Here is a 25,114-nt window from a genome sequence, read left to right as displayed (position 1 = left end):
TCGTAAGCAATCGTCCATCTTCTCAGAGAAGAAGAGGAAAAAGAGAAACCACCGCCAATGTTGCTGCTGCTCCTGCTGCTGCTCCGCACTTTATCAGTTAACACATACAACCTCAGCCAAGTTACAGGATCACATGTCTATCTGTCAGTGTTTGGTGTTCTAATTCACAATCACCTCTGCAGGAAACAACATTGTGAGTCAGTGAAATACTTTTGTCCATTTTTTTTTTGGGGGGGGGGGGGCTGAGGAAGGAAAGGTGGTTAAACTCTGCCAGAGATGTGGAGATGCTCCTGGGAGGAACGACTATCGTTCTGCATGAGCATTTAAACAGATGAACTGGAGGATATAGTGACATGACTTCATCTCACCACGTACATCTAACCTGTCTGCTCAGGTTTCCTCTATATAGGTATTTATATCCACCAACACATGAAAACAGCAATGACTTTACAAGGCTGCTGCTTGAGGAGTCGTACAGGTGGTGCCGAGAAGACGCACACCCACGGATAAAATGTGAAAGAGAAAAGAAAAAAAAAAAGAGTAAATAAATCAAACGCAAAAGATCAGGCAACACTTTGGCATTTGAGATCTGAAGAAATAATAAAATTCCTCTTTCTTTCGCAGAGACGACTTTTCATTTATCGCCTTCACTCAGCGTTGTGTGTCGTGGGCGGTGTGAAACTGTTGAGACTGTTAATGTGTTTGAGGGCTGCACCAACAAAAACTTGACAATAAGTCAAAGAAATCTTGCAGGAAAGGACAGGACAAGAGAGGAAGTGTGAGAAGAGAGCTGAGATGAGGAGTATTGATTCGACGCGGAGGGCAAAGAGGAGGACTTTGTGTGACGTAGCAAAAGAAGCGAGGACAACAAGAGAAGAGAAAGGATACAAGGGGGTGAAAACAAATAAACCCCCGGGTGAGAAGAAAAGTGATCAAAGCTCGACGGGGAGAATTAGTGAGAGAAAGAGGGAGGAGGAGCAAAAAAGATGAAGGGACATGTGAGTAGATGGAAAGCTGAAGGAGAAGCAGGTGCAGAGAAAAGTGGACGAATCAAGAGACTTTTTTTTTTTTTTGGTTTGTTTGTTTAAGTCAAGAGCCACATTCTACCGTCAAACATGCAGGCAGGTGAAGGAAGATTGTGAAAGACCTACCAGGGTCTGTTGGTATCTCAGAGCCTTCCTTTGCGACGCATCTGCAGCCATTGACACGCTGTCACTGATCCAAAAATAACCTTGCTGAACACCCCAGCATTTCCAATGGCTTGGGCAACAACCATACACACTTACACACACACGGTCTCCCTGTCTGTTTGATACAGCACAATCTTTCCGGGAGGTCAAATAACTAGGCAGGCATCTTCTGACGGTCCCAAGTCGGATGGAAATTCAACTTCAAACGCACTGGTTACGTGTATCAGCAGGGATCAAACGCAGACGAGGTTCGTCCTGTACGTGTTCTTCTCCAGATGATCCAGAGGCTGCGAGCCATCCAGCTCCACTGCGCGACCGGGCGCACACACGGACAGAAATCAGACAGGCAGACAAAGCAGAGCAAAGCCATCTGATGAGGCATGGAAGGACGCAGTGCTTTCCTTTATTAGAACTGCAGACACCTAATAACACACACACACACACACACACACACACACACACACACACACACACACACACACACACACACACACACACACACACACACACACACACACACACACACACACACACACACACACACAACTTGTTGCCCTGAGCAGCACCCTCCCTGCCAGGCGACCATTAGGTGCATATGTGTGTGTGTGTGTGTGTGTGTGTGTGTGTGTGTGTGTGTGTGTGTGTGTGTGTGTGTGTGTGTGTGTGTGTGTGTGTGTGTGTGTGTGTGTGTGTGTGTGTGTGTATGGCCTGTGCTTGTTTGGACAGGGGTGGTAGTGGGGGTGGGAGTTGGACGGGCACCCCCCATAGGGCTGCCCCTGCAACGTGAGCAGGAAGGTGCACACGACACCCCTATGACAGCTCACACCTAATCAGCCAATGCAGCAAGGCAATCCCCATAACACTCACATGCTCCAACCCAAATGTACCCACTCCAAGTAATGCACACACACACACACACACACACACACACACACGCACGCACGCACGCACGCACACACACACACACACACACACACACACACACACACACACACACACACACACACACACACACACACACACACACACACACACACACACACACACACACACCCCAAAACGGTCCTCCAGTAAAGTGATATCCGTCCTACTTCACCACTCTGGGGGAAATGCAGTGAACCTGTGCAGCACATCTTTAGCTGAGAGCTGAAAAGCCCACAGGCCTTCAGTGTGTGTGTGTGTGTGTGTGTGTGTGTGTGTGTGTGTGTGTGTGTGTGTGTGTGTGTGTGTGTGTGTGTGTGTGTGTGTGTGGTGTGTATGTGTGTGTGGACCTCTCAGAGAGAGACAACATCCCACCCTGACAAGTTAATCCGGAACGCCTCTCCTCCACCGGTGGGTTCCTCCTCTGGTTCCTCCTCTCGGCCTGATGAGACAGGCCGCCATTATAAGACACACAGATCCCCCTTAACTCCGCCCCCCGCTTTGTGGTCTACACGCTAGCGCATAACAGCCTAATCTCGCCGCTACACCGGAGGCCAGCGCAAAATGTGTTACTCTGTATGTTATGTGTGTGTGTGCGTGTGTGTCACAGGGGAATGGCTGTGGACAGCTGGCCGGGCCTCTATCTGATACACAGAGAACATTATCAGTGGGTGGCGGGCAGAGTGAGAGATACATACGTCCCGCTCGCAGCACGGAGGGACCTGAGCGCAGCGGAATAAGGGCGAGCCAGTTATACTATACCTGAGAATGGGGAGGACAGGCTGTATGCCGACAACAACACACACAAACACAGCAACAAGAAGGATCAAGTAGAGTGCAGTCTGCTCAGGAGCAGCCGCAGTGGACATTCAGGCAGAGGCCTTCAGCTCCGACTGAACACGGCTGGAAAAAAAAAGTAGTGAAACTACCAGCGAATGGCTGAAAAGATCACAAAGATTTACTATTAACCTTTGACCTTGTATTCTGCGCGTAGAGATTTCTCCAGATACTCTGAATTGTTGGATGATCATGTGTACTGTACACTGTGCGATTATGAATTGAAATTTGATCTCAAGGTTCAGTGTGTTTTATACTCTAAACACCTCTGGTCAATTCTGTCTCTCTAAAATACTCTTATCTTATTGACCTATTGTCAGTTAAGACTTGACTTGAATTTGTTTACCGTTTGTTGTTTGTGTCTCAGCTTTTGTGAGAATTTATACTGCCGGTAAATTCTTGAAATGTCATAATGAAACGGTAAAATGTCTCCCTGTCAGCATCTGATATGTTGTTTATGGCCTGTAAATATTAAACCACAGAACGTTGAGAAACACAAATCATTGCATCCTACTTTTATTCAAGTTTTTTTATTTTTCTCTTAATTTGTATCGTAAAGTGGACGAGCTATGAAATCCATGGAAAGCATATAACCGTGAACTAACGATTGCTGAATTTGTTCTTAGAGACAGAAACCTCAAACTTTGTCACACAGGTGTTCAAAAATGTGAAACATCGCGCCTGATTCATTATCAGTCACTGTAATTTAAATATCAAGTCAGTACTAGCTTTGTTTTTCACAGACATCAGTCAGTATTTCCATCCAAACCTCGTCTTGTCTGTCATTTAGCTTGAAATCAGTCTTGATGTTGAAAGTACAGAATTAGAAAGTCACAATCCCGCTATGTAAGAGGTAAAAAGTAATACACTAACAGCATTTGGAAGTAGTTTCTATGTTGACAGATACTAAAAAATACCCCCTCACAAAAAAAATGCACACCCACACAATAAAAACAAACAGACCTAAAATGTGTTTTTCGACCCAAAGCCTGTTTATTGTACAGCACATTTGGCAGTCAAGAAGACAGAAATAAGATTTCTCCCAGCATCCATCTCTCGACACAGCACCTTAGCAGAGTCTGGCAGCAAATATCAATAATATGTTCTTGCACTGCAGGAAAGCTACTACATTGTTTTTGTTTCATGATTCAAGCCCGCCATGTGAATGAGTACCTTCCATCTCATGCAGTCCATCTTTGAAATCTGTTGACAAATACTGTTTCCACAATATATTGCTTTTTTTTCTTCACTACAACACTGTATCTTCACTCAGTTGGAGTGAATTTCCTTCATGGGCCAGAGCAACACAATGCAGTGGCAGAGCGTCGCTACGGTCATTAGTTTATCCAAGAGATCCTCCTCACATGGCACAGGCTGCATACTGTTCATGGAAGACGGCTTTCATCCTTACTATAACATACCATACAGAGGCTGACTGAATGTGCAGCACGCACACGGGAAACAAACACCCGGAGTTAGACTGAAGGTCAGAGTTTATATTGTGGGCGAGTTACCCCACAAGGATAGCACCACAGTACAAAAGTTCAGGGGTAAAGTGATGCATTAACATCTTCAGATTTCATCTTGAAGCTGCCTGGTACATATTTTCCTCACGTAAGGCCAACTGTGAGAATTTCTCAATCTCTGGTTCATCATAAATATAAAGCTTTCTGCCACTAATGCCATAGCTGTCTGTAATCAGGACAATGGTTAAATGCATTGGTCTCTGCTGCGCTGCCCCCTAGCTGTTACTACGATAAAAACAAGGAATGATCATTATATACAACAAACATCACATTTCACAGAAACAAAAAGGGTTTAAAAATCTTATAAAAAACAGTGTCTTACAAAAGAAAGCCACAAAAATAGATTTGTATACAAAATACATCTTAAAAAGAGAGACTTGTGAAACCTTTGCGTCGCAGTTTGACTGGAAAGAATTAAAATGTACACCCTCTAACTGGCACAAATACAGACACGCAGTATGGCGAGTGTGGTGTATGTTAATACATCGCTCATGTTCAAATACATAAAAATCAACGGCCACTTGCTCTTTCTTCCTATGTGTGAGTGCTTACATGCATCCCTGTCTGCAAACGTGAACAAACAAATCCTGTTTGGGAAACTGTAACCGGGGAATGTGAGTGTGTGTGTGGCAGTAATAGTCTTGAGAAAGGCATCGGCGTTTGCCACCATCTAGAGGCTTCAACACCAGGAATAGCTTGTGCGTTTATCAAACGTGCATGTTTGTCAATACCGAGGCTGGTATTTGGGAAAAAGGTAGAGATCTTTGCACAATGAGCTGGTGAACTCTGACATCTCTTTGCAGCGATGGTGAGCCGTGCCCGGGGCGTAACCCTCCCTCTCTTTGATACGACCGTTGACCTACAGGCGGAAGAAAAGAGGATGGAAAGACCAGAGATTCAGCGTTATGGAGTCTTCAAGGTTGTTTAAGGTCAAATTAGCAGATACAGGGTTTTTTGGGGGGGAGTGACCATCTTGGATTAGTGGCAAATTTGATCTGATCTCCTCCTGTATGTCCATGTACTCAAAAAATATATGCAAACTCCCAAGAAATATAAAACCATAGCTAATATCAATATCGGTGAGTTTAAATGCCATCTATATGTATTATTTTTTGCTTTTTAGGGTTATAATGACATTTGTCTCCATCATACAAGAGCAAGCGTTACTTTGACTTTTTTCAAACGAGTAACGAGCTGCTCATAAAGCCCTATAATTCAAAGTAATGTATAAACTTTGTACGATGTCACTCGCCAGTGAACCGTAGGTGACAACCACTACGGCTACTTCAGTCGGCAGGAGTAACATCGTGCTGTAGGTTATGTGGACCTGCAGGTTAGAAATAAACAAAGCTAACAGAGATTAGAGCAGGTGTTTTAGCATCAAGGTGGAAAAAGCTCAGTATGAAAGTATTACAGGCAGCAGGGACATTGTGCTGCGTTTCACTTCTTTGGGAATCTGCCCACTATTTCGGACTGAAGTCACTTTGATCCTCATGTCATCTTCTGCCGCATTATTCTTCTTCTTCTTTCAAAGATCAAAGTCATCCTACGTTTGCTTATCTTTTGTTTGAGACAGAGTATAGCAGCTAACGGTTACAGATTATATATAAAAACGTGCCTAATAGAAGTACAGAGCCTAGAAAGATGCATTAAGAGCTCAATAACGTCTCTGGAAGTGTTGGACATGTGTGCTCACCTGTACCAGGATGTCTGCGAGGTGTGTGTTTCTGGCATTGAGGCGGAGTGCTGCGTTGAGTTCCTGGATGAACCAGGATCCTCTCTTGGTGTTTCGCATGGCTGCTGTGCCTTAAGGAGAAGAAGATCAAACAATAAAGGCTTAATACGTCAAGATGAGACACAGGAGAACAGAGCTGAGGTGTCTGTCAGGGCTGGACCGTTCTTTAATCTGACAGCTCGTGTTGCATAAAGTGTACCTTCAAAGTAAGGCATTGTCAGTGCACTGCACAAAAAAAACTAAATTAAACTAAATGAGGCGTTAATGTCAAAGGGGGGGTGTGGGGGGGGGGGGGCAGATTCATCTGCACACTTCATGAATGAATACATCCAAGTGAAACAAAGTGGACAAACTTACAAAGTTTCTGACCTTTGAGAGACGCGAAGCCGCAGATCATGTCGGAGCGCTGGGGCAGTTTAATCCTGGGCTTCCCCAAATCCTCCCCGTTCCTTAAGTCTGCGTCGCCCTGTCCCTCTCTCCCAGCGTCCCGCTGTTCACAGCTCGGCGAGCAGGTCCTTGCTGGACTGTCGATCTGCTCCACGCCACAGTCCATCTCATCTGAAAGATGACAGTGTTGTTTGACGCCGATGCAACTGGCTCGGTGTTGGACATTAGGCAATGTTTTTGACGTTATAGACTCGTCTTCAGCTTGTCTGAAATATATTTCAGCCATTTCTGTTTGATACATCCAGTAGTTTATGCAATCCCCTACATCTCCATGCGGAGGCTGCTGCTCTCTGGGTGACATTTGAAAGCAAATTTTCGACAATTTTGAGGAGAAAATGTATTTCTTCAAATTCAATTTCCTTAATTAAAAACAATCGAGTTATTTAAAGAAAAAAAAATCCTCATCATTATATCTGGCACCTTTTTAAACCACATCTTTATTACTTCTGTCCCCCAGTTTAATTCCTTTTTTTTTTTAGTTTCTCTTTTGCCACCAATGTAACTCTCCACACTGGTAATAAATAATGATTGGTTTCCACCGAAGCCCTTTGTTGAGGCAGTAGATGAGCACATCTAATAGCCTTTGAACGGCACACCTGTGGTGGCCTCTGGTGGAGCGAGTGACTGTGTGTGAAGTAATTAAGTTTGCTCCTGAGGGGTCTGATGATTTGTCAACAGCATCATGAGGTGCATAGTTAAGGTCACAACCTCCATCACAGTAACAGAATCCTTTCCTGGGAGCTTGTTAAGTCAGATTTATCTGGAAGTTCTTATAGTTCATCTGCGATACATTTGCACCACGTTAATATGCAAGTGTGCATTTGACGTTCACGCCATCTGGACGTGTGCGGCAGATGGATGTCTGCGGACCCGTCACCTGTGGAGACTCTCCCAGTGGTCAGAAGAGGGACGGTAGACAACATCTGGTCATGTGACAGGACAGGCTGACACCTGTCTGTTCTGTCACTCCAGTGGTTTCTCAATGTAGCACACACACACACACACACACACACACACACACACACACACACACACACACACACACACGAGACACTTTCATGGATGAGATTTCACTCATACTGGGACTTATGTGGCGTCTAATACATGTTTACTGTGATATCAAGTCTTGGGGCTTAATTTAGTAAGATCACTATTGGAGAGCGTTACATTGGGCGCTCACTCAGACAGATTGCGCTTTAGGTTTGAGTACGATCAACAAAGCACAGCATGATCGATGTGTATCTAGGGACTGTATAACTTTCCTATTGTTAGACGCAATGCTCAGAACACAAAGTTGGTAAATCAGCTTTTAACATTTGTTTGGCACAATGTCACGTTCGCATTTTTTTGGGGCCATTAGTGGGCGACACTCGTCACGTTTGGACCGGTTAAAATAAACCGGGTGTGACTGCTGCATTAGTGCATTGTAGCAATCAAGTTCACGAGAAAAGAAAACTCATTTCAGTCTTTCAAACCAGACCACAGAGCAGAGACCAACGCATTCCCACGCAAACACCTCCGAATTGGCCTTCTAAACAAACCCGTCCAGGTCACAGCCGTACCTCCTCTGCAGGCCTGGATGAAGAACATCTTCGGTTTGTTTTGTAACAGCGGACAGTGCGCATTGTCGAAGGCTTCGAACACCCAGTCCAGCTGAAATAAGACCAAGAAATAAGACACTTTTAGTGTGAAAAGAAACAGCTTGCCATCTCACATAAACACAGAAAACCACCTCACCTGCAGGAGTTGTCCATCTGTGCCATACACTGCTCCCTCGGTGCCATGAGAGAGGAGACACACTGCACAGCTGTCCACTGTCCGGTGGTCTGAGCGCCTGCAGAAGTTCTCAATGCAGGTCCTCATGCCCTGCGCAAAAACGTACACACAAGAGTCCTCAGGACACGCGACCACGTTTCAGAAGTTCTTTCTATTTGAGGGAGGAAATGCAGTCAGTACAATACAAACTTCCCTTATTCCACAGCAGTTAAACTGGGCTAAACAAACACATCTTGCGCTGCTACATACACCCTTTTCAACATTCAGCAACCAGTCTTTTTGAAGTCGTCATACCTGACAAAACAACACTAAGCGATTTCCTCAAAACAATTACACATCAAAAGGTCAGCGATCTAAAAACGGCTCGCTTCGATCCTCTGCTGTGTTTTCACACGTCTTACCTGAGCAGTGAGGTCCCTGTGAACAGTCACACAGTAGTCCAGCTCTGTGAACACCTTCCTGAGGACCTCGTCATCCACCTCACCCCCCTTTCTCGTGTCAAGCTCAGGGGCAGCCCGAGGGTCAAAGGTCACATTGCTGATCACCAAGGCAAAGCCGCGAGGCGTTGACTTCATTCTGTATGACTTGAGAGAAGAGAAGAGAGCAGAACTATGAAGCCAGGAAGTAAATATTAGACAACTCCTGACGAGTTGAAATATTTCATTCTTGTTGAAATTGTTACAAGTCGCAAACTCGGGTCTTTCTCTCGACAGCTATAATTCATGCGTTTTATAACTCTGAACAAGTGCATTTCTGCAGAAGTCAGTTTTACGGCTGCAAACTTACTGAGCTGCCCTGTCGAAAAGGTGATTTACCTGCTGGCAGTGAGAGAGGTAGAAGTCAGAAGTGCACGGCAGAACAGGAGTGGTGATGGGACTGTCGGCGTCCAGACTAAACTCCATGGACTCTGTCGCACAAAGACAAACACATGGCCGCGCTGATAACGTCTGCTTAGCACAAACTGAAGCGCTCATTCAAAGCTTCTTATGACAGAAAATGCCCTGATGGCGTGCACATACAAACTTTGCACCACAATGCTTTGAATGAGTCATACTTGAGGCGTGGTGCCTGCAGGTGCAGACCGGTGCTGGTCTGAAGCAATAACACAGGCAAAACTGTTGCATGGTTATAAAAGTTAAAATGCTAAAGAGACTTAAACCAATTAAGTATCTGTTGCCTGCTAAATATTTTTGGAGTTCAAAGCAAACATTCAATTACACGTCTTATAAGCAGATGACAAACTCCTTTGTCCAAAAATGTTTCCAGGGAAACAAACACTGAAGACAACATGGCACACAGAGCAGGACATGTTACCCCTGACAGAGACAAACCACTACTCACCGTGGGACCGCGCTCGCTTCGCTGCAATCTCCTCCTGAGTTGACAGTGGGAGCGACGCGTTCACAAACCTCTGGAATTAGAAGAACGAAAATAGTGATCTACACCAATTTAACTGCAAGGAAATATGTTATGACAGCTAAACGTGGGGTCGACATCGTTTGTTTTTCCTCACATCTGCCTGCTCATCTTGTCCACTCGTCCCCTGACTCTCTTTGTCCCTGACTGACGGAGGGCAGTGACTCACAGACCCAGCCGCTGTCCTGGACTGGGAATGACGAGGTGCTGCTCACCTCGCTTGTTTCTCTCTGACTACTGATGATGTCTGCAGAAGACTCGGTAACTGACGGTTACTTTTATTAACTATTTGTCTTTCACTGTGGCAACGTGTTATATTGCTGACAAATATAAAAGTATCCTCAAAGACATCTACTTTTCCTGACATCAGTACTTATACACCTTTGATATGGTGAAATACGTCAGCAGTAATGATGACAATGCGTGCACTGTGCTCACCTCTACCTTTGTTTCCTTTCTCTTCGTGACCTGTCGCTCTAACTTTCCCTCTGGCTCTTCCTCAGGCTGAATAATCTGTGTGCAGAAAACACACTAAGGACTGTTGTGGATGCGGTAACAATCTGCTGTAACATCCTGTAGCTTTGTGTTGAGTGTATGGCGACGAGTGCTGACGCTCAGCGTAGTGCTCACTCACATCTACATGTGTCTCTCTGCCATCTGACTCCGGTGGCTGCATGAGCAGGTCGCACAGGTGCTGCTGCTCTGTTTCTTGGAGGGCTGAGCAGAAGCTCCTGAAAGCTTTTGGTCCACGTTTTGGCAGGAGGAGAAGCAAACGCCAGCTCCGCTTTTGAGAGGTTTGCTCTGCCTGGAGGAAAGGAAATCAGAAGGGATGACTGAAAATCCATATTTTGGTCTTTAATTGAGAGTTGAGTCTCACATCAAAAAGTTTACAGGATAAAATAATATGCATTTGACTTAAGACACCAAAATGAAAATCTGTAAAAGAACACCATCTATTACATTATTGTGTTGGTGGGCTTGGTAACGGGGTCGCAGGTGGGTCACAGGTTTGAGCCCCAATGTAATCATGATATTTGTCAGAGTGAATCCTCAAGCAAGACCTCACTTTCTCTTTCAAAGGGAGCGATTATATTTATTCTTGTTTTTAAATTAATACAAAACAAAAGAATAGCGATTGTCTGTTGATAAGCGAGAACTTCTCAGCCCTCCTCAGTGTCTTGAGTGTCTTTGTCTTCACACACGACAAATGTTTATTATGAACTGCGTCTATGACAATACAAAGATCACAATATGAAAATATATGTCATTTATAAAATGTGGCCACGCGCTCTGGCCTCATAGCAAGCAGACCCAAATTCACATACTAGCTGGGGTTTGTTTTGTTGTTGAGTTTGCATATTCTCCACTTGTGTGCATGGGCTTTCTCCCGGTGTTCTGGTTCCCTCCCAGAATCGGAAAAAAAAACATGCACGTGAGGTTAATCGATGACTGGCCAGCATTTAAATGCACAGAGTATAAAAGTAGTACGAGTTTCCAATGAAACAGTTGCAAGCATTATTGCCGGCAGTCAACAGAATGCCGTTCCTTATTTATTAGACGAATTCTATGTTGTTTACACACCATGATGCTCTCTGCCATGCTCTCTGTCAGGATGTCGTCTGCCTGTAGCGACTGGATGAGCAGTGCGTCCACCACCAGCTGCTTGCAGAAGACCGCAGAGCACCTCCGGATAGCCTGGCGGTCCCGCTCCTGCATGCCGCACTTCAGCATCCTGCCCCGGCCGGACACACTGCAGGGGAAGAGCAGGACAAAAAAAAAAAAAAAAAAACACTGTGGAAGTGTGTAAAGGAGGAGTGACTGTCAGCGACCCCAGGCTCCTACTACAGACTTCTGCCGGAGGAGAGGCTGGACCTGCTGGGATCGCAGTGCTCTCGACACGGATGTCGTCGTAAGACACGCTGGGTGACAGTTCACGACAGTGTGAGATAATAACGTGGGTAAGTTTGTAAAAAAGCGCAAGTCCGAGGTGTAAGTAGATGAAACCCAACAACAACGCCAGTGTAACGGCGTGCAAGTTTCACAAGCAACCACCGCTCCTTAAACAGACATGGGGCGCTTATCAAATGATACCAGCTGCAAACTATTAAATACTCGAACAAACATAAATAGTTGTTGACAGTTAACACTAACTGAGATGTCCGTGGCTAGTTCCGATGCTAACTAGCCCGCGGGCTAACTTCGACTTTTTGTTTTCCCCCACACGAGTGGATGTAATGTGATTCCCTCCGGTCTACCGCTTACCGTTCTTCTGTTTCTGCAACAGAATCAAAAGCGGTGCGAGAAAGATCCTGCAAAAATGTTTCCGTGCTTCACACCTCGAGGCAAACCGACAACATCCCGTCCTGCAGTCTGCAAACCAACTTCCGCGGGCCACCACGCACAGCGATAAGGGAGGGTGGAGTCAGAGCGCTTGGTGTGGATCCTAGCCAATGAGAGAGCAGCATAATATGAGTGACGTGTTGAAAAGCCAACCATCGAGCTGCGTGTCGGTCACCAGCAGGCCGCTGGACAGAAATGAATACACAGTATTGTGGATTTGAATCCGTTCACTGTAAATAAGTAGCCAATTGATAAGCAGCGCTTTGAAGACACGTCTTTCAAAAGGAGAGCTATACATTGAAAGGAGGATGGGCCAACTGAGAAGTAAACAATTCATTCATACAGTTAGGCATGAGCTTAGCTCTAAATCACACTAAGGGCTAATTGAGTGTATGCAAGTCCCATAGGAGCTTCAAACATACTTTTTAAGATTGTAGTTTGGTGTAGTGTTCAACTGAACGTCAAGACCAATTCTTTAATAGAACAACTTTGCTTTCGCTTTCATATCATAATCTAAAGTGAAGTTAATCTTGAAGGATTGTGGATATTTGGCTTGCATCCTGGTGTGGAAACGCCACCAGTATTTTGCAACTGGCTTCTTGAAAATTCCAGTTTAGTTTTTTTTTCTCACTGTTTAGAAATCGGTCCTACTCTGTAATGATCAGACACTGCACCTCACATGGCTCCCTCCCAAATATCTCCATCTGCAGGCCAGAAAAAAATCTAAACAAATGGTTGATTGGTAAAGATCATATATATACAGCCCCTGAGAAAGAATTTACTTATGATGAAAATGTTCTGACAACTGGAGGCAAAGGTCCATCAGCTTCTCTAACTCAGGTAAGATTGAAGGCATCACAACTTCACCTCAGTATGGAGACAGTGCCACCTGTTCACCACAGACCACAAGATGTAACTGTGAGTATTTTGATTTTAATGTGTATTTATACTTATCATTATTAAAGTTGTCCCACAGTGATATTTGAAATCTAACATTTCTGCAGATACACATTCTACATTAATCTCAGCATTGGGGACTATTTTGTTGAAATTCTGACAGAAGAAAAGTGTGAATTTACATAATTCCCACAGTATCTATGTGTGAGTATTTTTATACGCACTTATGCTTATCTTTTCTGTACTGTTTGCCCATTGGCTGACTTGAGGCTATATATATCTATGGTCACTTGACATGTTGTGCTTCAACCTGTAATCTCTGGTGAAAAAGCTTTTACATTTTTATTTGTTATACATTGGATTTTGCATAATAGACATAATAAATTGTCAAACACAAGCCCGGACTCATTATGACAAATGTATTTACTCATGTTTTCTTAAGTTTTTTGTACTTTTTATATTTCCCATACCTGAAAGCTTACATTTCTGTTTGAATCAAGTTCAACATAATAGCTTGCTATCACATGATCTCAGGTTTGAAATCAGGCAGTTTTCTTGTGTATCAGTGTGATTTTTCGAAAGGATATTTGCCAGTTTCAAAACACAGCTAATCCCCCAAAAGTGTGTTTAGAGAAAACAGTTAAATTCTGAATATACCACGTCTTTTCTGTAATAGGAAATAAAATCCAGGTTTGCTCCATTATGAAGATAGAGGTCTTAAAAAGATTTCAAAATATTTATCAAGGCATCCATACACGGTGAAAAGCACAGCGGTTTCAGTCGATGAAACAACATGTAAACTTACAGATACTTGCATTGAATAACATAATGACTATGGCCTAAGTACTTTATCTACTTTTTAAAGTATCTCTGTGTTATAGTGTTAGTAATTGCTCTTATGATACATGTATGTACATATATGATGGATTACACGTTTTTTCTCCAGTCCAAACCTCCTTGACTTTAGATACAGAAGTAACATCAATTAAATGACTTTGGGTCATGTGATACAATTGAACTACGCACACCTCTTTTCTGTGTCCACCATTCTCTCTCTCTTTCTCTTTCTCTCTCTCTCGGTGTCTCTCTCTCCCTCCCTCACTTTCTTTCTTTCTTACTCCCCCCTCAGTCGTTCCCTCCCTGCCTCTCCCTCGACTTCACCCTCTCCTGCTGTCTATCTCCTCACCCTCACTGTGTGAGCTGTCAATAATTGATGATTCTTACTGACTCAAAGGGTAACAGGTCCGGGAGAAAATGTCTCACTGCTTTCTTTATTTATTTACAGGTCTATCTTTATGCTCAGTCAGTCTGCCAAACAATCACAAGCGTTCACCACGGATCAATGGCACGCGGCGGCACGGAGCAGCCCGACCGGGTCTCCGCTTCACGGTCTGCATCGGCTGCTGCACCTGTGACCATGAGCGGGTTAACGCTGCCTGTTTGGCTGACAGCAGGACAGAGGGGGGGAGGAAAGGGAGGCTTAAATGAGTGAGAGGCAGGGGGCAGAGAGGAGGAGGAGGAGGAGTGACAGAATGATAGAGTGAATTAATTCAACCTGAGCCAGCCCTGATTGACTCGCTACCAAACTGGCATGTACAAACATTCACAGTGACACCAAAGCCATGGAGAGAGAAAAGAGGAATGACATGTCCTTCTCCAGGAAGAGAAGTTTCACTTTTGGGGCATATGGCGGGTAAGTGAACGCAGCACCGGTCTCCAATTAGACTGACATGCGCCTCACGAAGTCAGATGTGTTACTAACATTCTGAATGGATGGCACTCGTTGTCTGATTGACCTCATCCTGTCTGTTTGAGAAGAAGAGCTTTCTTTTCTCAGTAGTTCTCACTTCCTTGTTTACAGTGTGGACAGATTCACATGTGGGGATGAGACAAGGTGAGGCTCCTTTTTTCATTTTGTCATTGCTGCAGCTCTGATCTAACATTTAAGCTGAATACGAGGTGAAAAAAGAATTGGATGTACGGTTTTGTCCTTTTGTGCAAATCAACCTGTTGCAGCAGACCCGAAACTGCAGAGAAAAAGCTACTGGACATCCTGGACTCTCCTGCCAGTGAGAGCAAGCCTTTCCTTTCTACCAGCTGCAGCCAGAGGGTGATATCATTATTCAGCATGCACATAATTTCATTTGATTATTTATAGTGAGTGGGATTTCATTTCGGAGAAGTTACCAATTGAGACTGAAGCCTTTTTCATGTTCCTCTTCCTTCCTGTGTGTCTCCTTCCCTTTCTCTCCGACTGCACTGTTGTCCTGCGTCTGCCGCCTGTTTCTTTTCTTTTCGTTTTTTTTTTAATACCAGGACACCGAGCTGTTTGAAATCATTGAGAAGCTGCAGGTGAGTTACTACGCCATTGATTGTGTGCAGCGTGTGTATCCAGCGATGCCTGAGCAGCCCAGGTTTGTTATCATCAATGCTCTTGTCCATCAGGGCAGCAGGATCGATGAGCAGCGGTGTGAATTCCCTCTGCCTCTGAAGGTGAGTCTCCTGCACAATAAGGAAACACTGATATGCCTCTATGCACTGGCTCGGTGTGAGTGTTTGTTGATACTGACCTTTTCATCACCATAATACGTGTTTCCCCCCCAAACAAACATCAGCCTTATCAAATGTTCCTTTGTGTCTATTTCAGTCGCGGCTTTTGACCATAGGTGGAGAACTGCCACTCATCCTCCCTTCCAAACTGGGAGGTTACTGGATAGACCCCCCTCTGGAGAGGCTGGTAGACGTGAGTCCCACCTCTTCCCACCATGGCCTCATTCAGGAGAACTACGACATCATGGAGCGAGATGGCGAGGCCAAAATCTACCACGACTTCTTCCGCTCACGAGTCAGTGAATGTTATAGAGTTAGGTCGGACTGTGTGTTACCCTTCCAGGCTTATGTGAATTTCACCTCTTTCTCCTCAGTACCATCACTCTTTCACAGCGGTGGATCCATCATTGGGGTCCCTGGTTCTCTCGGTGTGTTTGGAGGAAGAAGAAGATAGACTTCGGGTGATACTGAGGTAGCGATGCCTTGTCATCACAGCCTGTCTCCGCTTTGAGCTGCTAAATGTGCCTGCAGGATATGAGGGAAAGTTTCTCGGGGCTCAAATTACATGTAGGGCTGACAAGGCAGGATGTTTTTCTGGAAGTACTCTGAGGCACGGTGCAGACATACTCACAGGCAGTTGTGAGAAAATAAAAAGCTACAAATAAATACTTCTTCCAAATGTAGTATTTTTGATTGCAATGAATACAAAGCAAATATCATCTTCTATGCAGCATGTCTTCCTTCTCTTTACACTTTTCAACCAAGTGTTTGCAGGGAGGCTGGCCCAAACATCAACTGTCACTTCAAGGACCACATGGTCTTATTTACACTAAAAATATTCCTTAATGACGCTGGCCGTATGTTTGAATTTGGTGTCCTCTGTCGTACAATACATTTGAAAGCTACCAGGAGCCTTTGTGATGGCAGTACTTCAAGTCTGTGGGACACGTTTATCCACCTAACTAAAGGATTTTCACTACTTTATAAGTTAGGCAGTGAGGAAACCTTTAACCACTGGTGTATATAAGACATATCGAGACTGAGCCTCTTAAGAAAATAATGTTTTCTGTGTAGTAATTATTAATAATTACTTTGGAATTAACATATTTTATACGGTCATATGATTGGATGATATATGGTGGAGTAAAGGAAAGTGCCAGAGCAGAGCTGCCTAATTGTGGGAGGGGCAAAGGGAGGGCCCGACCTTGATTGGGATTGGCTGAACCCCCAATGACACTTCAGAGGGTGTGATGTCTGATTCGCTCTTTTGCATAATATGACCCCTTTAAATTTGAATGACAGAATTATGTTTCTCGCCTCACAGGATGAAGGAGTGCTCTCTGCATGGAGTTTTCTCTGTGTCCCTTTTCCCAAACATCCCGTCTGCTGTTGATTTAGCAAAGGTATTGAACCACTTGGGCAAATACACGAGGCCTTGACGAACGACCGAACACAGCTCGCAATACTCTGTTACAACTAAGTACAGAACCACCGTTGGCTCAGATATTCACAGTATCCTATGTAATACGACAGGCATGATTAAAAAAAAAATACTGAAAGTTCCGTGTGCTTGAATCTTACTGCTTCAGTCGATATTGGCGACTGATTGACAACGTCATTTTCTTTCCAGATGCTGTGCGACCGAGTGACTGTCTCAAAGCTCGATGTGGTCAGCTACCTCAAGGTCAAGCTCTGAAATAAACACATTTCAGCACATCCCGTTGTGAATGTTGCCGTTAGGCTCCTTGTGAGAGAAGTGCAAGTTGTTCAACAACTGCTGAAACACTGAACAGTTGGACATGTGCAGGTGTCAATGTTGAGGACTGTCCATGTCACAGTAATACTCTTTCAAAGTGAAAGCCTTTGTTGTTTAATCATATTCTCCACTTTATCTGCTCTTAGTGAAAAACATGTCCACTTTTTTTTCTTTTTTAACCCTTTCTGCTTCAACCCGCAGGCTCCAGAACTTATAACAACATTTGACGAGCACAGAGTGTCTCCGAATTTCAAGTTTGGCGTTTTGTACCAGAAGGACGGGCAGGTATGACAAGCTGGTTTTAATTTTTTTTTAAAACAAACAAACAGCTGAACCGTGGCATTTTTGAACTCTCCAACTTCTGTCACAAGTTTCTTCCTCTCGGATTAACGCCCGCCACTCTGCAGTTCACAGAGGAGGACATCCTGAGCAACAACGAGGAAAGCGAGGAGTTTAAAGCGTTCCTGTCTGTCTTGGGAGAAACAGTCCAGCTGCAAGGATTCGCAGGGTGAAGCTGATGTCGACCAGTTTGAGAGATAATATTAATGTGGGCGGTCACGTCATGCCTTCTTCTTCCCTCTTCTTTGTCTCCAGCTTCAGAGGAGGACTGGACGTGTGTCACGGCCAGACGGGAACTGAAGCCGTCTTCACTTCCTTTCACGGGAAACAAATCATGTTTCATGTCGCAACCAAACTGCCGTTCACTGAGGGCGACCCGCAGCAGGTCGGTGGCGGTGTTTCCAATGTGCTTAGGTCACTAATTTTGGAAAAACTAAATCTTCACGATGACACACTGACGGATGGCTTCGTTTCTCCTCGTCTCCAGTTACAACGAAAGAGACACATCGGTAATGATATTGTTGCATTAGTCTACCAGGAGGGACAAACCCCTTTCCTGTCCGACCTGATCAAGTCTCACTTCCTGCACTGCTTCCTGGTGGTGCGGAGGATTCAGAGGGACGAGGCAGGTGGAGCCGCATACCAGGTAACGGAAAGACAGCCTCAAAATTGACCATTTAAAAAAAAAATAGAAAACACATCATCTCAAAGACTGTGTAGTTAATTAGCAAGCAAGTTCATGAATTTATCATCAATTAGAATGCAATATAAAATATTCTTATTCCTCATAATTTGATTTAAAAGGCGACAAGTCCTTTTTTTTTAAAACATTTATTACACATGAACTAAATATAGAATATAATATAGAAGCAGTACATATCGGTATGTCTGCTAACAATTAAAAAAAAAATAATCTCAGACTGTGTTTCTTGCATTTCTTTACAGCTGTCTGTCACAGCCAGAGAGGATGTTCCTCTTTTTGGCCCAGTCCTGCCAGATCCTCCAGTCTTCACAGATGTAGGAGTTTTACTACGAAATCTACTTTTCCTGCAGCTTCAATTTTAAAGAAGATTGCATTTACATTAAAAATGAACACACCGCTGTCTCTTAGCACACACACACACACACGCACACACACACACACACACACACACACACACTGAGGACCACTTCTGCTTCTAAGTCCGAGGCCGAGCTGCACGTTGACGAAAGCAGATTGCAAACTGAATAGAATTCAAATGAAGAGGGAAAGTCTAACTGACTATTGATTTATATATCTTGACATGAAACTAATTTCTTTTAACATATTAAGTTATTATCCAACGTTTTTTGGGGGTTTTTTTTCCAGCTTTCCCAGCTGAGGGAATTTCTCCTGACCAAACTCATCAATGCAGAGATTTCGTGCTATAAAGCAGACCAGTTCAGCAGGCTGGAGGTAGAAACTCAAATGAATCTCACTAATGCTCTTTATTAGTCAATAATCCAGCTTGTCTCATTCTGTCTTGGTTCTGTCTTGCGAAGCTCCGCACCCGTTCGTCACTGTTAGAGAGCCTGCAGGCTGAACTCTTCACACGCTCCCAGTGCATGATGGGAGATCCATCACTGCACTCGTCTTCTGACGGGGCGCGGGGAGCATCTGAAGGAAGTGGTGGATTTATTGAAAATTTTAAGGTGAAGGCATCATTTTGAAAATTGTATGTCATGTTTTAGTTTGTTGTTTTAACGTTGCAGTTTGTTTCCTGGATTTCGGCCCTCAGAGAGCAATCAGGGTGCGGAGCCACTCTTTTGACACTCTCGGGGTTCCCAGGAAGATTGTTAGCAACACGTCGCAGAAGTTTAAGGTGAAACCTCACTGTGCAGTGGAAACCTTTGGACTTCATTAACGTTTGTTTAGAGAAGCTAATGTCCTTATCTACCTTTATATTTTGCAGCCAGAGAGAGATGGAGAGAGGTGAGGAATATAAAAGCATTTTAAAATGTGTTTTGAACGAGCTGAGCAGGTCACGGAATTGTTTTTATTCCCTTTCAGTGACAAATCCTCTACTCTCACCGACACTTCAGGAACAGCTGAACTCAAAGACCAAACAAGTCCTCAAGAAGAGACATAGAAACATGACCTTCTTTGTTTTTGGCTTTATAATGAGGAGGAACATTGTTTGTGGTTACATCTTAATCATACAGGAAAATAAGATGTATGTAAATATAAGGCAAAAATAAACCGACTTTTATTCTGGAAATATATTTAGTTTTCTGTTATAGAGGTGATATTTAGTTATAAACAAAGATCTGTAAGTATAAAAGTTTGATGTATATAGATATTTTAACGTGTTTTGACAGAGGTTACACTTTATGGAAACAGTAAATACAATTATATTATACATTGGGATTGATCATCGTTTGAAGATTTTAAGCAAGTGTATGATATGACATGATGTGATACTAATAAAACATGATCAGTGTTTGCGTATTGTGTTGAATGTGGAGGGCCTGTTTCATTTATGTCATGTATAGTTGTCTGTCTCTCTGTGGTTGCCCTGTGATGGACTGGGTGAACCCTGACTTTTCCACAATTGACTCCATCACCCCTGCAGCCCTGAACAGGATAAAGCTGTATAAAAAAATAGATGGATGGAAGTATTATCTGCCATGATGAAACACATGACAGTAGTGGGACATGATGTACAGTGTAAAATTATGGTTGTGTGCCAAGCATTATTAATTGGTAATCTATGATGGAATATCAAAGCCTAATTAATTAGCAGTACTAATTTGGGAGAATTTAGTCTTGAAAATGTACAATTCACGATACTTAAATCTTACCCACCCTATCTCTTTCTTGTTTCCTTTACGTTGTGCAAATGGTCAAAGATAACATTAATATAAATGAGTCATATTTATTAAATTTTTTGTTTAATCTTTATTTTACCAGAAGAACGTCACTGAGATTAAAAATATCTTTTTCCAGAGTGTCCTGACTAAGACAGGCAGCAGCAAAAACATGCAAATTTTATAAATAAATTAAATAAATGTAAAAAAATATATATATATTCTTGTTTGAACGTTGTTTGTCCACTGGTCCGCTAGGGGGCGGTAAGTGCGTTTCTTCCCCGCAGACTCCACAGGATGGACGCTTGTTTCTGCCTGCGCAGGTCACCCGGAGGGGGGCGCGGATGATTTTGTAGTTTTTTTTTTTGTTTGTTTCTACACGAACAGTATTTATCGTCGTTGCCTGTCGCTCTGTGTTTGTCTCATAACACACCGCTTACGAAGAGTTTGTTGACACGTGTGTCCAGTTGAAACTAAAAGAACTGCTTCGTTCCTCTGCAACGGATTGAACGACAATAAAAACGTCAGGTGAACTTTGACACACTAACCAGTGGACCGAGGCTACTCTCAAGGAAAGTTATTCACTCGTTGTACAGACGTCCAGTTGAGAAACAGACTCGGTGCCTGCAGACCCGAAGATGACCTCCAAGAAAGTGATCGAGTTGTTCTACGATGTGGTGTCTCCCTACTCCTGGGTGGGATTTGAGGTTTGTGCTTTTGATTCTGATCCACATGTACTATGTGCTCTTATTGTGTTATTGGGTTTGTGGGTTTCATGTGGTTGTTTGCAGGTTTCATGTGGTCTTGTTTGCAGGTTATGAGTGTGATGGGGTTTGCAGGTTATATTTGATTGTCTTTGCAGGTTATGAGGTTTGCAGGTTGTGTGTGGTTGTGTTGCAAGTTATTTACATAATTGTGTTTGCCGGTTATGAGCTTTACAGGTTTTGTGTGGTTCTGTGTGGTTGTGTTTGCAGGTTTCGTGTGGTTGTGTTTGCAGGTTGAGGTTTACAGGTTCTGTGTGGTTGTTTGCAGGTTTCATGTGTTTGTGTTTGCAGGTTATGAATGTGATGGGGTTTGCAGGTTATATTTGATTGTCTTTGCAGGTTATGAGGTTTGCAGGTTGTGTGGTGGTGTTTACAAGTTATTTATATAATTGTCTTTGCAGGTTATGAGGTTTGCAGGTTTTGTGTGTTTGTGTTTGCAGATCATGTGTCGCTACAGGAACGTGTGGAACATCGACCTCAAACTGCGACCTGCTTTTCTGGGGGGCGTCATGCAAGGATCAGGTCACTGTTACAAACGCCACGCTGCCCGTTCGTGTGTTTACTGTGTTTACCATCACATTTCACATTTTATTTCTCATGACAGGCAACAAGCCTCCCGGCCTCATCCCCAACAAGTTCATATACATGTCCAGGGACCTGAATCGCTTGTCGGAGTACTTTGGGGTCCCCCTGCAGGCTCCCGCTGACCCCTTCGAGGCCATGTTTAAGAAAGGTACAGACATACAGTGGCAACAAAAATAAATTCACATAAATAGCTGACATTTCTACAAGAAGAGGTCTTCAATGTGTGTGGCACTTCTTTTTTTTAAAATTTTAATTCTCTTTAGGTTTATCCTTAATTGTCTTTAATTCTAATTAAACAAATCATAATCGGTGGTATTAAACAATTTAACAAACCCAATATAGATGATGTTGGTACACCTTTTTCCAGATATCGCTATAAAGGACAAGGGCAAAATAACTGTGCTTTATTTTTATGATCAAGTTAAACAAACCCTCAACCTTTAGGTTATTGGCGTGTCCGTGACGGTTATTTACCTTCTTTGTTATTCCACAGGTGATCTAATTAAATCTGTGGTCATTAAAAGGTCTGGTGAGGGCGGTTTTAAGTCGTATATTCACTTAACGCTGTGGGAAACTTTTAAGAAGGTAAATAAATCTAACAGCGAAACCGTCTATCACGTGCTCTTACTGGAAATAAGTAAACTTATTATTCAATTTTAGTATCAGCTCAGTGATGATGGCTATAACAAACGTGGGACGGGAGCAATAAAAGAAAATAAAGCTTTTCTAGAAACCGCTGACGGTCGTGAGTTCACAAGTTTACGTTTTTTTTTTGGTTTTTTTTACATCTTACTGATTCTTCCATAATTTTTTTTTCAAATTTGGATGGTTCCTTAGTTTGCATATCATATAAAAAAAGAAAATAGAATTTAAAAAAAGACCTGTTCAGTGTCTTATATACTCTTCTCTTCAAACAAAAGCACGATCAAACATTTGGGAGCGTTTGAGTTCTACTGTCCTTTTGAGCCTCGTGTAAGATACAGCGAGTCTCCGTTGCGTAACTGAGCAAATCTGATGAAGCTGAGATTCTCATCCCTCCTTTTTTTTTTTTTTTCCTTTTAGGCTCTTTGTCTGCAATGCGTTTCGTGATGGCGGTGCAAGTGAAGGAGAAGAGTGGTGACAAGCAGGTGGAGCAGGTGTCCCGCGAGCTGTGGAGGAGGATCTGGAGTGAAGACAAAGACATCACTGAACCTGCTTCACTGGCTGAGGTGCTGACTTTAACCAGAGAGACTCAAAGATATTATTTATGTTTCCGTGAAACCCGTCTTCTGTTCTTTTCATTTATTTTGTTGTTGTTGTTGTTGTTGTTGTTGCAGGCGGCAGTAAAAGCAGGACTGCCTGAAAGTGCGATTAAAGAATTACTAGAGCTGTCCACATCGAAGGAGATCAAGGACAAACTTAAACTCTCCACGCAGGAAGCACTCGATTACGGGGTTCGTTGTCTTTCAGCTTCGTTTGCAAACTTACAAATGATTAAAAAAAAAAGAAAAGTTTAGCTATAATGTTTAAGATTCTCTTCTTTTGGCTCTCGCAGGCGTTTGGTTTTCCGCTGCTGGTGTGTCACGTCGATGGGAAGCCAGAGGTGTTCTTTGGGTCGGACAGATTTGAGCTCCTGGCTCACTGCATTGGTGAGGAAACGTATCCCACAAGCTGAAAGTCTTCACGTTAATACGACAACTCTTTATTATTTTAATGACATCGTATATCTCGTGACATGATGTAGGAATTTTAAACTTTTGTGTTGGAATTGCTTTGTAATTTTAATACTTATCATTAGCCACAATCGCGTTCATCGTAAAAACATTTCAAACGTTCTGTGATTTTGCAGATTTTCACATCGGCTCATGTTTTCTTGTGTTTTAGGAGAGAAATGGCTCGGACCTAAACCGGACAAGACGGCTGCCAAACTGTGAGACAAAAAATGCCTTCTGTTAATTTGCGGTCAGATTTTTAAACATTGACAATGTCTGCGCTATGTCTGACAGACAATAATGATGAGTAGTAAATATTCGATCGAGTGACGTGCCTGTTAATGCAAACATTGACGTATTCACAGCAATGATGCAAACTCACTTTTCTAAATGAAAATAAAAGAATGTGATTTACTTGTGGTTTCGGTGCATTGACATCATGCAGCAGTTTGTGTTTTGTGGGTTCAACTTGTACAAAGATGTACGTTTTTAGTCGTGTTTTGCATCAATACACGACAAATACTGCCAAAACACATGTTTCTTCCTATTTTTTTTAACTCGTGGCCTGAGTTATCACAATTCAATATTTTTTTTTAGTCTTTTCAGTTTTAGGATATATGTGTAGAACTATCTGGAATAAAACAATGAGCCTCTCGGTGGTATTCTGTTTTTAGATGCTCAAAGTCAAGTAGTCATTCATCAACCAGACACTTCCAAACATCACTTGACAATGATTAAAAATCACTTTCAGACAATTTACAAAGTGTTCTCTCCCTGCCAGTGTACATATTGGTCTGATGGCAGTGTTTTGTGAATGTTGAGCTTAAAATAGGTCATTCTGGATAAAGTGAGTAAAGTCTGAATCTTGAGTCACTTTTTTTGGTTTTCAGTTTGGCAGAGCACTTCATAACCAGACTAGCAGACCTCCTCAATGACGTCCATGCTCACCAGCCGCTTCATCTCTTTTTAACGCAAATATCTAATCATACACAACCATCCCTGGAGTTTACTGAGAAACGTCCACAAAAGAGGAAAAACATCCAGCAAGCTGCAGTGTTTGGTGTGAAAATGCCTTATTGATGTCAGAAGAGAATGGCCAGTGTGTTTGTAGATTATGATCCATCCTGATTTGCATCAATGTTTTTTTTGTTGTTGTTTTTTTTAACCTGGAAATAAGTTTTCCCTCAGACTCCAGTCATAAGGTTTCTGTCCAACTGAGCATCTGTTGGGATTTAGTAGAGACTGACATTTTAGATTTTCATCCACATTATCTGCAGCAGAAGTTCAGTCATGAACCAAAACCCCAGAGGAACATTTTCACTCTTGTTGAATCTACACCACCAGGATTAACGACAGTTCTGATGGTAAAACTAGTGCAACCACACCAGCGAAGAAGTGCAAGTAAATAACAAATACTCTGGAGGTGGTAGGTTTTGTCTTACGAGTTCCTTTGGCTTAAAGCGGGTCAAACAAACCCAACAAAGGCTTTAAAAAATGAGCAGGAGTGGCAGGACCAGT

The 25,114-nt window shown here is 43.1% G+C and overlaps 4 protein-coding genes across 7 annotated transcripts in view; 2 read left to right on the top strand and 2 right to left on the bottom strand.

Annotated features, from left to right (window-relative positions):
* The window catches only part of LOC308133454 (chloride channel protein 1-like), a 31,399-nt gene extending 29,877 nt beyond the window's left edge, over positions 1 to 1,522 (bottom strand). The window contains exon 1 of the mRNA XM_080500826.1: positions 1,152 to 1,522. Coding sequence (XP_080356952.1) covers positions 1,152 to 1,202 — 51 coding nt within the window. The 5' untranslated portion in view covers positions 1,203 to 1,522. The remainder of the gene's footprint in view (positions 1 to 1,151) is intronic.
* Positions 1,523 to 3,955: 2,433 nt separating this feature from the next.
* On the bottom strand, positions 3,956 to 12,240 carry casp2 (caspase 2, apoptosis-related cysteine peptidase). Of its 4 annotated transcripts, none has more exons than XM_080500837.1 (12): positions 12,111 to 12,240; positions 11,430 to 11,598; positions 10,483 to 10,653; positions 10,287 to 10,361; positions 9,774 to 9,843; positions 9,248 to 9,339; positions 8,834 to 9,016; positions 8,394 to 8,522; positions 8,219 to 8,309; positions 6,567 to 6,767; positions 6,171 to 6,280; positions 3,956 to 5,333 (listed from the first exon to the last, which is right to left on the bottom strand). In XM_080500837.1, exons 2-12 carry the CDS (start codon positions 11,577 to 11,579, stop codon positions 5,199 to 5,201), a joined length of 1,407 nt encoding a protein of 468 aa, XP_080356963.1. In that variant the 5' UTR covers positions 11,580 to 11,598; positions 12,111 to 12,240; the 3' UTR covers positions 3,956 to 5,198. The 4 variants fall into 4 exon arrangements, with proteins under 4 accessions (XP_080356963.1, XP_080356964.1, XP_080356965.1 ...); XM_080500838.1 differs by having other exon boundaries at positions 6,579 to 6,767; XM_080500839.1 differs by having other exon boundaries at positions 6,171 to 6,274; positions 6,579 to 6,767.
* A 2,455-nt stretch (positions 12,241 to 14,695) lies between these two features.
* rap1gapl (RAP1 GTPase activating protein-like) lies at positions 14,696 to 19,889 on the top strand. The gene is made up of 19 exons (XM_080500844.1): positions 14,696 to 14,778; positions 14,947 to 14,979; positions 15,105 to 15,195; positions 15,402 to 15,437; positions 15,531 to 15,578; positions 15,733 to 15,930; positions 16,010 to 16,107; positions 16,960 to 17,038; positions 17,266 to 17,319; positions 17,593 to 17,676; positions 17,799 to 17,899; positions 17,986 to 18,115; positions 18,218 to 18,376; positions 18,676 to 18,747; positions 19,079 to 19,165; positions 19,252 to 19,401; positions 19,488 to 19,571; positions 19,662 to 19,681; positions 19,760 to 19,889. Exons 1-19 carry the CDS (start codon positions 14,708 to 14,710, stop codon positions 19,836 to 19,838), a joined length of 1,674 nt encoding a protein of 557 aa, XP_080356970.1. The 5' UTR covers positions 14,696 to 14,707; the 3' UTR covers positions 19,839 to 19,889.
* Positions 19,890 to 20,900: 1,011 nt separating this feature from the next.
* Positions 20,901 to 24,278, top strand: LOC308133471 (glutathione S-transferase kappa 1-like). The gene is made up of 7 exons (XM_080500849.1): positions 20,901 to 21,263; positions 21,761 to 21,842; positions 21,925 to 22,053; positions 22,968 to 23,113; positions 23,222 to 23,338; positions 23,440 to 23,533; positions 23,769 to 24,278. The coding sequence occupies exons 1-7, from the start codon at positions 21,195 to 21,197 to the stop codon at positions 23,816 to 23,818; spliced, it is 687 nt and encodes a 228-aa protein (XP_080356975.1). The 5' UTR covers positions 20,901 to 21,194; the 3' UTR covers positions 23,819 to 24,278.
* Positions 24,279 to 25,114: the final 836 nt, after the last annotated feature.

The sequence above is a fragment of the Blennius ocellaris genome (assembly GCF_963422515.1).
Source record: "Blennius ocellaris genome assembly, chromosome: 8".
Classification (NCBI taxonomy): Eukaryota; Metazoa; Chordata; class Actinopteri; order Blenniiformes; family Blenniidae; genus Blennius; species Blennius ocellaris.
Note: the sequence above shows the minus strand (reverse complement) of the source record. Positions and strands in the feature narration are given on the sequence as shown.